This window comes from Balaenoptera physalus (assembly GCF_965194825.1).
Source record: "Balaenoptera physalus genome assembly, chromosome: 14".
Lineage (NCBI taxonomy): Eukaryota > Metazoa > Chordata > Mammalia > Artiodactyla > Balaenopteridae > Balaenoptera > Balaenoptera physalus.
Window position 1 is genome coordinate 11,394,487 of NC_138893.1, and position 12,574 is coordinate 11,407,060.

Sequence of the window (12,574 nt, forward strand, 5' to 3'; positions counted from 1 at the left end):
ACTATTAGACAATATTTTGATACATAAAAAGCATCTGCTGAAATTTAATTTTGAAAATAATATCACTTGTTCATCATATTTGATGAAGATTGGGACTTATCATAATATTAGGTGCATAACAAAGGTGTGGTGACTGCAATCGTAAAATCATTTAGATACAGATAGTGGATTTTCACTAGGTCTTTCTCCTGGGTACCAGTAAGGGACATGTTAATGTGTCCAAGTACACCAGTCCCGTGTCCAGAGCCTCCGTGCTTGGATTTCTACCTCATTTTCTAGCCCAGTTGTTCACAGCGTCTCCCCTTCCTTTCCACAGAGCCCCCTATGCTGCAGTCACGCTAGGCCACCATAGGGAGCTTCACAGATCACAGGCACGTGCCATATCCTGCCTCATCTGGGCTTTCATTGTGTCTGGTCCTTCCACTGAGAGCGCCCTCCCCTCAACATAACGCTTGTCAGTATCTGGTGCATCCTTTTTGTCCCAGCTCAAGTTACATTTTCTCTTAAATGAAATTTGATCAGTGTCTCATTCTTTTCTTCATTTATCTGTTGCTCTTTATGCCTCCATCTTTGTGTTTTTTTTCCATCTTACTTGTTTTTGGAATAATTTATGCGTATATGTCTTCTCCACTAGATTTTAGGACCTAGAGGCATTTCTGAAACATGATATAATAAGGCATAGTGGTTATGAGCACAGGCTGTGGAGTTAGACTTCCTGGTTGTGAATCCTGGCTTTATCTTTGCTAGCTGTGTGACCTTGGGGAACTTACTTAACCTCTCTGTGCTTCATTTACTGCACCTGCGAAATAAGGGTTATAAGGCTGATGTGAGAATTAAAGCAAGCTCATGCATGGTAAACCTTTAGAACAGTACCTGGCACACAGAAAGTCCTCAGTAAATGTTAGCTGTTTTCACTTAACACGCATGGTAAGGGTTTTAAAAATTTGAGCTGAATCATAGTCTAGTCTGGGCTGCTAATTAAAATAGCTACTTGATTGCTTTAATAATCTAATTTTTAAAGTAGTTTTCAAGAACTGTATTAAAAGAAAATTATAAGGAGGACTGATTAATATTTCAGCATCCTGTCTACTGCATATTAGTGTATTAGTGTTACAAAAGGACATTGTGAGTTTTGAATGTAGACCAGAATTGTGAACCATACCACAGGGATTTTTAAAGATTGGCTTACTTTCTTTACTAATTCACTGAATTACTTTAAGGTTAATAGGGACCGTATTGGCTCAAAAGTAGCCCTAAATTTTATTTCCTATATTGGCAGTGTTGCTAAGTAAAATTTATCTGCAGAGATCCTTGATTTTCTGTGGTGGTGGTGAGGGAAGGTATGAAATAAGTAGTAGAAGGTTCCTTTCTGTAGAGATGTCACTGGTGGGCGGTATTTGGGAGAACTGCTTTGGTCTCTCAGGGAAGTATTTTCCCTATCTAGGTTCTTACCTGCACTCCTGGCTTCTTGGTTGAGATTATTGACTTTCTCTCTCAAAGCCAGGCTGTCTTGGTTTCCTCCTTTCTGCTCCTGCCTGTAGAGTTCCAAGTGCTTTACGTGAAATAACCGATTTATTTAATCTTCACAATAATCCTGTGAAGTAGATTCTGTTACTGTCCCCATCTTACAGATGAGTAAACCAAGGTTTAGTGTGTCCACAGTCAGCTGGTGGTAAGTGCAGAGCCAGGGCCCAGACCTAGGTAGGCCATGTGGTTCAAGTCCGGCTCTTAACTGCTGTGCTGTGTCACCAAAAGCAGCGTACAGCTGACTGAAGGGGTTGTTTGTATATACGCCAGGAGTCTTTTTTTTTTTAAGTCTACTTTAGCCAAACAGTTGAAATAAGACTCACCCATAGGAACGTTGTATCCACATTGTCTTTTAGTCTGAATTGCTGAATTTTTATTGCCACTTTGTTTGTTTGCCACCAGTCTGTACAGAAATGGTAAACTGAGTGACGTATATTGGACTTCCTTTTATTTCCTCTGATATTCAGTAGCAGGCACGAAGAGGGAAAGGAGGGCATGAGATTCCCATAGACTGGGAGCTCAGGTCCTTATTGGTTAGGATTTGCTTATGTTCAGTAAAAGATTGTCCCATTTCCTCCCCAGGAACCGACGCTGGGTAGACAGATTCAGAGAGTTGTTAGTATGGCTGCCTTGGCCACGGTGTGTGAGGCCATTGACCAGAAGCCAGAGCTACAGCTGGACTCTCAGGATGCGGGAGCCACGGAAAGGTTCCTCTCCTCCCTCCAGCTCAATCAGACGCTGCAGAAGCCCCACACAGAGGAGGACGGCAGGTGTGTTCACCCCTTGGAGAGCAGCATATACATGAAAGGCATCTTTTTTGCTAATGTTTAAAAATCCATTTTTGTTTGAGTCATTGAGATAATTAGTGATCGCTCAACCTTACGTGAAGGGTTACGGAAGCTTCAAGATGAGGCTTCATTCAGGATGATAACATATTATCAAATTATTCATCCCTATTACTGGAAACCCATTAACTTTTCTGCATTTAGTTTTCAGTGAATCATTTAAAGTGAGTGCAAGTACCTACTTTCAGTGTAGTTAGGAAATTGAGGTTTATGCGGTTTCCTTGTTTTTTGGTAGACAGGATATTTAATAATGACTGTTTAATTTCTCCCCTTGTAAAGATAGTGTACTACTACCTGCAAAAGAAATTGAGACAGACTTAAAGAAGGATGGGATAGTGACTTTATTTTTTGTCTCAGTTTTTTTGAAGAGTCATCATCTTCCCAAGGATGGGGGAAAATAGTTGCACAGTATATTCATGATCAGTGGGTCTGCCTCTCTTTCTTGTTGAAAAAATACCACACCCTTATACCAGCCTCAGAGGATGAAATTCTGGAACCCATTCTACCTGCTGTTCAAATGCCAGTAAGGACTTTGCAGTCCGCACTAGAAGCCCTCACAATTCTTCCTTCTGATCAAGTTTTACCTGTGTTCCACTGCATGAAAATTTTGGTTCCCAAGGTAAGATACAGTGAGACCTGAATTGAAGAATAACCATAAGAACAGACCATCAGTTTCTGAAATTGTGATAATTATGTATTTCTTTCTTTTTCTTTTTTTCCCTACCAGCTTCTGACCTCCTCTGAATCTCTCTGCATAGTGTCTTTTGACATGGCTTGGAAAATCATAGCTTCTTTAAGCAACACTCAGCTGATATTCTGGTCTAATTTAAAAGCTTTTGTTCAGTTTGTTTTTGATCCCAAAGTTCTTACCATTGCTGCAAAAATCAAGGGCCAGGCATATTTCAAAATCAAAGAGGTAATTTTTTTAAAAATTGGGATTAAAAAACACGTAACATAAGATGTAGCATCTTAACCATTTTTAAGTGTACTGTTCAGTAGTGTTAACTATATTTACATAATTGTGACAGAGCCCCAGAACTTTTTCATCTTGTGGAACTGAAGCTCTGTCCCCATTAAGCATCTCCCCTTTCCACCCACCCCTCCCCCCCCCCCCCCCCCCCGCCTTCCAGCCCCTGACAAGCACCGTTCTACTTTCTGTTTCTGTGAATCTGATGATTTTAGAAAAAAGAGGAAACTTTTTGTTTTCATTTTAATTTGTGTGACCTGTAGCATGTGAAGAAGAAGTTATATTTGTAATTACATATTAGATTTGTTGTTATTTATTTATTCAGTCAGTAAATATTTTGAACCTTCTTCAGTGTCAAGAGTAAGAACAAGAAAATCTGTTAGATGTAAAGAAGTAGGTGCACAGTGGTAGCCCATGAACCACATCTGCCTTACAAACGTATTTGGTTCATATAATCAAATTAAAATTTTTTGAATTAGTTGCCAGCTTTAAGAATTGGGAAATTTGCATGAAAACCTGTATTTCCTCTTCTCTTGGAAAATTGGATGATCTGGCAGCACTGGTCATTTCTACATGACAGCAGTGGCCTGGCAGTGACGTCCCTGGCCCATCCAGGTGGGGCACACCCTTTCTGTTGCTCCATTCCAGACCGTGGCTTGATTTCTCCTGGACCCTGAGGGCAAACGTCATGTGCCATGTGTCAGTGTATCTGTGCTGTTGCTTTTCTTGTTCAAGGAAATATTTCTCTGAATATAACCTATCCAAAGGTCTTTCTGGTTTCTGGAGGCATTTGTGTTTACAGTCACTGATACGTAGTAGGGAACGTAAGGTGATGGAATTCCATCATGCCTCAGATTCACATACACTCCTTATCCAAAGGGGAAGATGGAAAATAAATCCATTTATTACCCTGCTGTCTCTGCGTCCTTTCCTGACCCACGGTACACACTTAGAGAGTGGGGCCTCTTTTGTTTTGAGGAAAGGGAGGCCCCTGGCAAGTGCAAAGAAAACTGAAAATGTCAAGGGTGAGGCGTTTTTTCTCCCTTTCATTCTATCACTCTGGGCAGTTGTTCCTCTGGGATAGTTCTGGGTGAATATCAGTATCAGTGAAATTTTATTTATTTTTAGTATTAAGAAATGAAAAATTAGCATTCTGTGAATGGGTAGCATCTTGAAAACAGTAAAGAATTTTTAATTTTTTAGACTCTATTTATGGTTATGTTGAAACTACCATTTGAAGGCATTCAAGTAACAGTTTTTAGCAACATGAATTTTTTTTTTTTGAAAAAAATTGGTCAAAGGATAAAGTAACTATTGTTATTTCATTCCAGATTATGTACAGGATAATTGAAATGTCTACTATAAAAACTGGAGTCTTCAATATATTGATAAGTTATTGCTGCAAATCTTGGATAGTTTCTGCTTCAAATGTGTCTTTATCTACTGCTAAAAATTACAGCGAACTTGTCTATGAGGCGTGTATATTTGGAACAGTGTTTCGGCGTGATCAAAGGTAAAAGGTGCCATTATTTCAGCCTCACATAACTTACATTAAGTGTCTATTTGGGTAGAATTGGGTCTTTATTTTAAGGCTTTCAGTTAGAAGAATATTGGTTAATTTTTAATTTGAGACTTTAATATCTTTCTTCTAAAACTTGTTGTTCTTTGTCACATGTGTTTTATGGAAAGACTTATTCAGGATGTACAGACCTTCATAGAAAATCTTGGGCATGAGTGTGCAGCGAACATGGTTATTGAAAAGTAAGTATGGTGGGTCCTCCATAGCTTGATATAAATGCGGCATTCAAAATATAACATCATATGAGAAACATTCTGTATAAGATATTGCATGAGCCTTCCAAATTGTGTTAGAAATTATATTGCCTTGCTAATATATTTTCTTCAGATCTGTCACTATTTACTGAAATATGATAAACTTAAAAAAAATTTAGTGCGAAGTCCAGCATAAGTAAGGAAATAACTGTGGGGAACATGCAGTCCCCATCCCTCTTCTTTATTTGGGCGGAGGGGTGATCATCAGCGCACATAGTTTATTTTTCTTTTTGGCTGAAATCCACTATTTAACAAGTCACTATGCTCACGCAAAAATAAAGTTACTGTTGGAATAGGCCCTAAAGTTTTGATGTCTGGGATAAGCCTATTCTTATCTAACTACTGAAATAATTTTTTTGGAGCTTTTTAAAAAGTTTTTATTTTTTCGCATAATTTTCAAAACTTTCTGCATAGGTGTTTATAAAGAAGATAATAAATTGTGTTGTCATGATTCACTTTGATTTTAGAGTTTGTTTAGGAAAACAAGTGACAATTGTGTACAGTTACCACAAAGTGTTTATTATTCTAAGAGTCATAGCTATGTTTTAAATCTGCCTCTCTTCATTAAATATATACATTTTTCATTGTTAATTATTGTAATTAATTTTTTGTTTTCTTGGCTGGTTATAGTATAACAATAAGTGAAATTTTTTTAGTTGACGTTTCCAGAATATTTTGATCTCTACTAGACAGATATTGTTAAATTAAAATGACATTTATTCACATTATAATAGTTTTAATGAACTTGGAAATACTTAATTAACAATTTCAGTGAATTTATTTTTCCCCATTTGGATACTGAAAATGCTGGGACGCTCAGCACACGCAGTGAGTGCTTTCTGAGTTTGCCCTTCACTTGCAGACGTGCACTTAGAGTGCACAGTGATGACAGCGTCGAGGTGTTGATGTGTGTTCTTGCCCCTGAGCACGAGGTGTCAGTGGTCCTCTTCCAGGAACAGTGTCACGAGCTGTGATCTGTTTTGTCCACAGATAAGGTATTACTGACCCAGTATCAGTAGTGTGCGCGTTGTTTTTCCAGAAGTCTGGGTGAATTTGTGCTCATTCAGACTTTGTGTACAGGATCTCCTGTTGATGTATTTGTTTGTTATCTTCCACTGTCTAGCCTGATTTAAAATACATTGTCATTAAATATGAAGCTACTTAATTTTAGAAAACTTTGGAAGGTTTTGATATTTTGAAATTAATATCTAATGTATTTTTTAATTTTGAAAATGTATTAACATAATCTATCATTTTATATTTTTTTAGTACTAAAAGAGAGGACCATTATGTGAGAATTTGTGCTGTCAAATTCCTGTGTTTATTAGATGGCTCAAATATGTCTCATAAGTTGTTTATGGAAGATCTTGCAATCAAGCTATTAGAAAAAGTAAATATGCTTTATCTTACCTTAAAGTATCTTAACTTAGCAGTTCAAGCACTAGCAGTGACGTAACAGAAGTAAACCTGGCAGTTGGCTGAATGTAGACAGCACAGACCATTAAAGCCGGGGAGAGCGCTGCTAATGTAGAAGGACTCCGTGCTACTGTTGCCTTGTGTCTGGTGATGGCATTGCACTGTCCATTTACTGAGGTGCCCCTGTCTTAGTGGTGTTTGTATCAAATTGCAGATCCCATTATTCCAAACTTACACAATCAAGGGGCATTATATTCCCTTGCTAATATATTTTCTTCAGATCTGTCACTATTTACTAAAATACGATAAACTTAAAAAAATTTTTAGTGCAAAGTCCACCCCTGTGACCCCATGTCTCCCCCTTAACTGGGCACAAGGAAAGAGAAGTATATTTTCAAGTACTTTTTTTACTATGTAAATTTGTATGGTTCCTTTTCTCATTTTAAAAGCAGATAAGTTTAGACTTCCTGGTGGTCCAGTGGTTAACTCCACGCTTCCAATGCAGGGGGCATGGGTTCGATCCCTGGTCAGGGAACTAAGATCCCACATGCTGCACGGCATGGCCCAGAAATAAAAATTAATTAATTAATTAATTAAGAATAATAAAACTTTTTTTTTTTTTTTTAAAAAGCAGATAAGTTAAACTTGGAAAAAGTATCATAAGAAAGTGTCTTTCTTATCCTTCTGCCTTTTGGAGTATAACAGGCTCCTATGCCCAGTTTATACTTTTTAAACTTGAAGTTGTCATTGATTTTTGTTTTCCTTAATCACAAATTCAGTAGGTAATTTAATATTGGTCCCCCCCTCCCGCCCACAAGGATGAACTGGTGTCCAAGTCAAGAACTCGATACTATGTGAATTCTCAACAGCATAGAGTGAAACACCGAATATGGCAGACCCTGCTTGTGCTTCTCCCCAGATTCGGTCAGGTATAACAGTTATTACGTCCGTGCATTTAAGCGTAACGTTCTCATATGAATAAACTGTGTCGTAGAAACTGTCATGTGCTACCTTAAAATTGAGAAAGTCATCTGCTTAAAATTTATACTTTAGTTCTTAAAATTGAAGTTTATTCAGAAGTCTTTTTTAATAGAATACTAAGGCAATTAGGTGTTGTAGAAATAAATTGGAAACTGATTTACATGGCCCCATTTAATATATTTTTCCCCTCAGTATTTTATTGTAATATTTTAACCGTTTCAAGTCTCATATGCCACGATAAAACTTTAAGCTGTTTTTTAAATAGTGACTGTTTCTTAATTAAAATTAGTAACCGTTTTCAAAGTTGATAAGGAATAGGTTTTAATTTTTCCCACCACAGAAAAGAAATCACTATGTGACATGATAGAGGCCGGTGCTGCTAAGGTGGTAGTCATACTGCGATCTATAAACGTATCATCACATCAACGTGTTGTACACCTGAACTTATACATTATATGTCAGTGATAGCTCAATAAAAATAAGTTTTTTAAAATCAATAACCATAACAGTTTAATTTGTGTGCTTTATTTTTCTCAGAATTTCTTGAATAGAATTATTGACAAGATTTTCCAGGCTGGTTTCATCAGTAATCAAGCATCCATAAAATATTTTATAGAATGGATTATTATATTGATTCTTCATAAATTCCCTCAGTTTCTTCCGAAGTTCTGGGACTGTTTTTCTTACGTAAGTAAAGGAGATTTTTCATAATTTTTTTTAATGAAGAAAAGATCTTAGCTATGCTGGGAGATTGTTTCACTTTAATAGTTTTCTGGCTGTCAGTTGCCCTGCCCCTATTGTGCTGACATCCTAAATTGTGTTTTGCAGGATTTGAATTAATTTAGGAGACAGAAAGCCCTGGCATTTATCTTGAGTATAGCATAATTTTTATTTGAGAGTTCTTCTATTCCAACAAAACAAAGATGGAAAAGGCTTCCGTTATTAAGAAGTAAGGGAAATAGGTGCCTTCTATATGTTTATTTACCAAGCAGTGTCTTTGTTTGATCTTAGAGATAAGAATGATGAGGAATTGGGGACTTCCCTGGTGGTCCAGTGGTTAAGACTCCGTGCTTCCAATGCAGGGGCGCAGGTTCGATCCCTGGTCGGGGAACGAAGATCCCACATGCTGCAGGGTGCAGCCAAAAAAGTAAAAAAAACAACAAAAAAAAAGAATGATGAGGAATTAAGAATGGTGAGGAATTAAATGCATTCCTTACATTTTAAAGAATTTCTTAGTAGGGAAATTTCAAATATAACCAAAGCAGAGCGAGTAGAAGGGAACCCCTACCACCCAGCCAAAAGCAAGTGTCAGTTCGTTTCCATTCTTACCTCCTCTGTAGCCTCATGCACACCTCTGACACCCCATCCCCAACTTTCTTATATCTTGAAAATCATTTTTAAGGCATCGGTACTAAGATTAGTGATAAGAGTCTGCAGTTGCGGGCTTCCTGACAAATAGCAAGTTGTTTCCAAACATCAGTTCTAAATACTTGCCTCGAGTATTTTCTGCTGGTTCCCAAGTTCACCCTTCCCTTTCTCGGTAAATGACCTTGCCTTCTGTGTGTGAAAAGTATCTCTTTCTGTTTCTTCCTTTCTGTTTCAGGGGGAGAAACTTGTTCTCTCTTCCTCATCTGTTATCTGTGTCCTTATGTGCATTTCCTTCTGGGACTTCACCCTGAGTTCTTCACTGTTATTCTGTTGACTTTTCCTCCATCTGGCCATCGTCCTAGTGTCTTCTTTTCCTTCTATTAAACTTCGAGAGTGAGTGTCTTCGCCTTTCTCTCTTGCTCTTCTTAAACCACTGGGCTCTGCCGCATCTTCAGAAGGCGCACGTTGAGGGCTTCACGTGCAGCCACAGACAGCCTTGACTTTGTCTTCATCTTCCTTACTGCAGTGCAGCCTTTCTCGTTGACTGTTGCTTTTTCTGCAGCGGACTGTGCACTGTGGTGATCCCTTCTGCAGTCCCTTGTCCTTCTCTGTCTACACTCCCTTTGCTGTGTACACCCTGTCTCTGCTGGTTCCCTGCATCCCAGCCACCTCCTAGGCCCTCTCACATAATCACTTCAAACTTCATCCTGTATAACACGAAATTGACGAGCGTGTCTTTGCCTGAAATCCCTGACACACGCAACACGCACGCACGCGCACACACGCACGCACGCACGCACCGCGGTCCTTCACTGTCCCAGGCTCCTCTCCTGAAACCTGGGTGTTACGATAAGCATGGCGGCATCACCTTCACAATGATCCTGAAAAGTAGGTCGGAATTTTTACCTTTTACTTAGTGAAAAAACTGAAGTCCAGAGAGATTAAGTAACTTGTCACACCACTAAGAAACGACAGAGCTCTAATTCACGTCTGTTTCGTTTCAGAAGCCATGTTCGTCTTCACTGCTCCAGGGTTCCTCTCCTGTCTCTTCCTTCTCCTCTTCATGTGCATAGAATTAAGAAACATACTTTGACATTTTTTCCTTGCATTGCTTCTCAGACCTGTTGCTTTATCAATCTTGCTTGATTTGTCTGCTCTCAAGCGGGTGGGCGCTGCCTCAGAAATTCTCACAGAAGGCCCCTGGCTCTGGTGTGCTTCCAGCCTCCCTGACTCTCCTGTCCCTGGTCAAGCCACCAGTACCGTCCTGTTTTTCCACTCTGCTCAGTCTCTCATTTTCCATAAAGAGCTCTCAGAGCTGGTATATTCTCTTCACATCTTTTCCTTGTGGACATCAGTCAGGGTTTTTCACTGTAAGCAAGTAAAACGTTTGCGGATTGAATCAAAGGGATGGAAAACAGACAGCGGAAATGGGGGAAGTGAGGTAGCTTACACAATGCCCAGAAAGCTGCAGAATCCAGCTTGGAAAATACGCAGGAACAAGGTGGGGCTCAGTGGTTTCCAGAACTGTAGCCACAGGTGTGCCGTAGAGCAGGTCCACCAGGGCCATTGCTTCACCCCACCGGACGCCTGGTGCCATCGCGGCAGTGCTGCAGCCTTGGCCAGCCGTCCGCCTGCCGCCTCTGCCGCCTGCACGGAGTGGGTTCTTTGTGGGCTCTGCCTCTCTGGGTAACGGGTTCTCAACCCAGCATTCAGGGCAGGCGTCTCTGGGTCCAGGTCAGGTGACTTCTCTTAGCTGCAAGGAGGCTGGGAAAATGAATGTCTGGCATTTCCAGCTTCTCACAAGACCTACAAGGTGAAGAATTCCCTGAACTTGGAAGGGGATTCAGAATAGATACCCCAAAACAGGCAGTGTCCACTACACCCTTTTCCTCCTTTATTTGAAGCAGGTGACCTTAGCTTTTATGTTTCCGAGAAAATAGCAGTCATCGCATAGGAATACCTTTACCTTCTCAGGAGCAGTCACGCAAATAAATATATAGGGTTGGCCGAAAAGTTCATTCAGGTTTTGGCATAACATCTTCTGGAAAAACACGAACGAACTTTTCGGCCAACCCAGTACCTTGTCCACATCCACCCAAGACTGCTTCCCTCCTTTATCATCAAGGACCTGAATCTGCTGTTGAGGTAATTCCTCTGCTTGTTCTCTGGCTTCTCTTCCTGTCTGCCTTCTCAGGAACCTTAGCCCTCGGTCTCTCTCCTATACCTAGTCTCCCCTTCTTAACCAGCTGGTTTCTCATCCATTGTTACGGGTATTTACACTGAGCTGCTCTGTAGAGGACGCCTGTAGTCACCTATCTCCCTACCCTGTCAGAGCCAGACTTGCTGAAAGAAGTGTCTGTATGCCACAGTTTCGGGGTTTTCATGCTCTCCTCGCCCACAGTTCGATCCAGCGGACCCACCTCCAGCTCGGTCACTTCTCAGACGACCCTTTGCCAGGGTCGGTGGTCAGCCTCCTCCTGCTTCTCCACATCCATCCATGCTGCAGACGACCTCCTTGTTCCTGGTGCAGTAGCACACTTCCCTGGTCCCTCCTGCCCCTCTGTTTCCTCTTTTCTGTGTCCTTTCTGGGCATTTCCTTCCCTCCCCAGCTGTTAAATGTTAGTGCTTCTCAAGGCTGGGCCGCCTTCTTTCCTTAATTTCTCCTTGTTTTATAGTCAGTTTTGTCTGGGTCATGGATTCACTTATCATCTGATGTGAATGACCCGATAATGTGTCTCTCTCTTCCAGACATGTTCCCCTAAGTGCTCCATCAGGCTGACTGCAGCCACTCCCGGCCTGGCCACGTTTGGTGGCGCACAGCCATGCCCGTTCATGTATCAGTACATATCGTTCATGGCTGTGTTTGAGCTGAAAGGACAGAGTCGAGTGTTCACAACAGACTGTGTGGACCTCACAGCTGTATTTTTATTCACTGTTTGGTCCTTTACACAAAGCTTTGCTGACCCCCGCTGCGGACATCCTTCTTGAATGTTTATAAATCATCTAAAACTTGGATGTCTGACAGCAGGTGCCTTATTTTTGCCCCAAACTTGATCTTTTTCTACTATTGTAAACAGCACCACCGTCTATACAGCTGCACAAAGCAGGGAACTCAGCGCTTTTCCTGACTCTGGACCAGATCCTGTCGGTCTTACCTCCCGAGTGTTTCTCAGTCACCATCTCCCATCTCTGCGTTTGGCCTTGGTCCAGGCTGCATCGTCCACTGCACTGCTCCCCTCGGTGGACCACCTGCGTCCCCTCTTCCTCCCTTTCAGTCTGCTCTCCACACCGAGGCCAGAGCAGGTTCTTCAAAATGAAAATGTGATCAGGTCGTCCACTTTCTTAAAACGCTCTCAGAACAAAGACCGAAGTCTTGAGTGGCCTGCAGGTCTCACATGGTCTTTGCCCCCCTCCCTATCCAGTCCGTGTGCCCCACGTCCCCACCTCTGCACTCGAGTCATGGATGCATGGATGGGCTCAGTTTTCTGTTGCTGGAACATTCCAAAGGCCAGGGGTGTGAACAACAACACTCTGCTATTTTTCCAGCTTCTGGATTGACTGGACCAGGCTGGGCTGTTGTGCATGTGGTGTCCACTGGGCTGGGACCTGCAAACGACTTCTTCGGCCACGTGCTGGT

At 41.0% G+C, this 12,574-nt stretch overlaps 1 protein-coding gene across 7 annotated transcripts in view; it reads left to right on the forward strand.

Annotated features, from left to right (window-relative positions):
- Positions 1 to 12,574, forward strand: part of TARBP1 (tRNA guanosine 2 -O-methyltransferase TARBP1) — a 64,622-nt gene that overhangs the window by 39,897 nt on the left and 12,151 nt on the right. For all 7 annotated transcript variants that reach the window (XR_014252942.1, XR_014252943.1, XR_014252944.1 and 4 more), the window contains 8 exons: positions 2,110 to 2,297; positions 2,730 to 2,991; positions 3,100 to 3,288; positions 4,671 to 4,852; positions 5,029 to 5,100; positions 6,442 to 6,562; positions 7,407 to 7,517; positions 8,107 to 8,256. Coding sequence is in view for 4 of the 7 variants with exons in the window: in XM_082422955.1 (XP_082279081.1) it covers positions 2,110 to 2,297; positions 2,730 to 2,991; positions 3,100 to 3,288; positions 4,671 to 4,852; positions 5,029 to 5,100; positions 6,442 to 6,562; positions 7,407 to 7,517; positions 8,107 to 8,256 (1,275 nt within the window). In the remaining 3 variants the exon portion in view is untranslated. The remainder of the gene's footprint in view (positions 1 to 2,109; positions 2,298 to 2,729; positions 2,992 to 3,099; positions 3,289 to 4,670; positions 4,853 to 5,028; positions 5,101 to 6,441; positions 6,563 to 7,406; positions 7,518 to 8,106; positions 8,257 to 12,574) is intronic.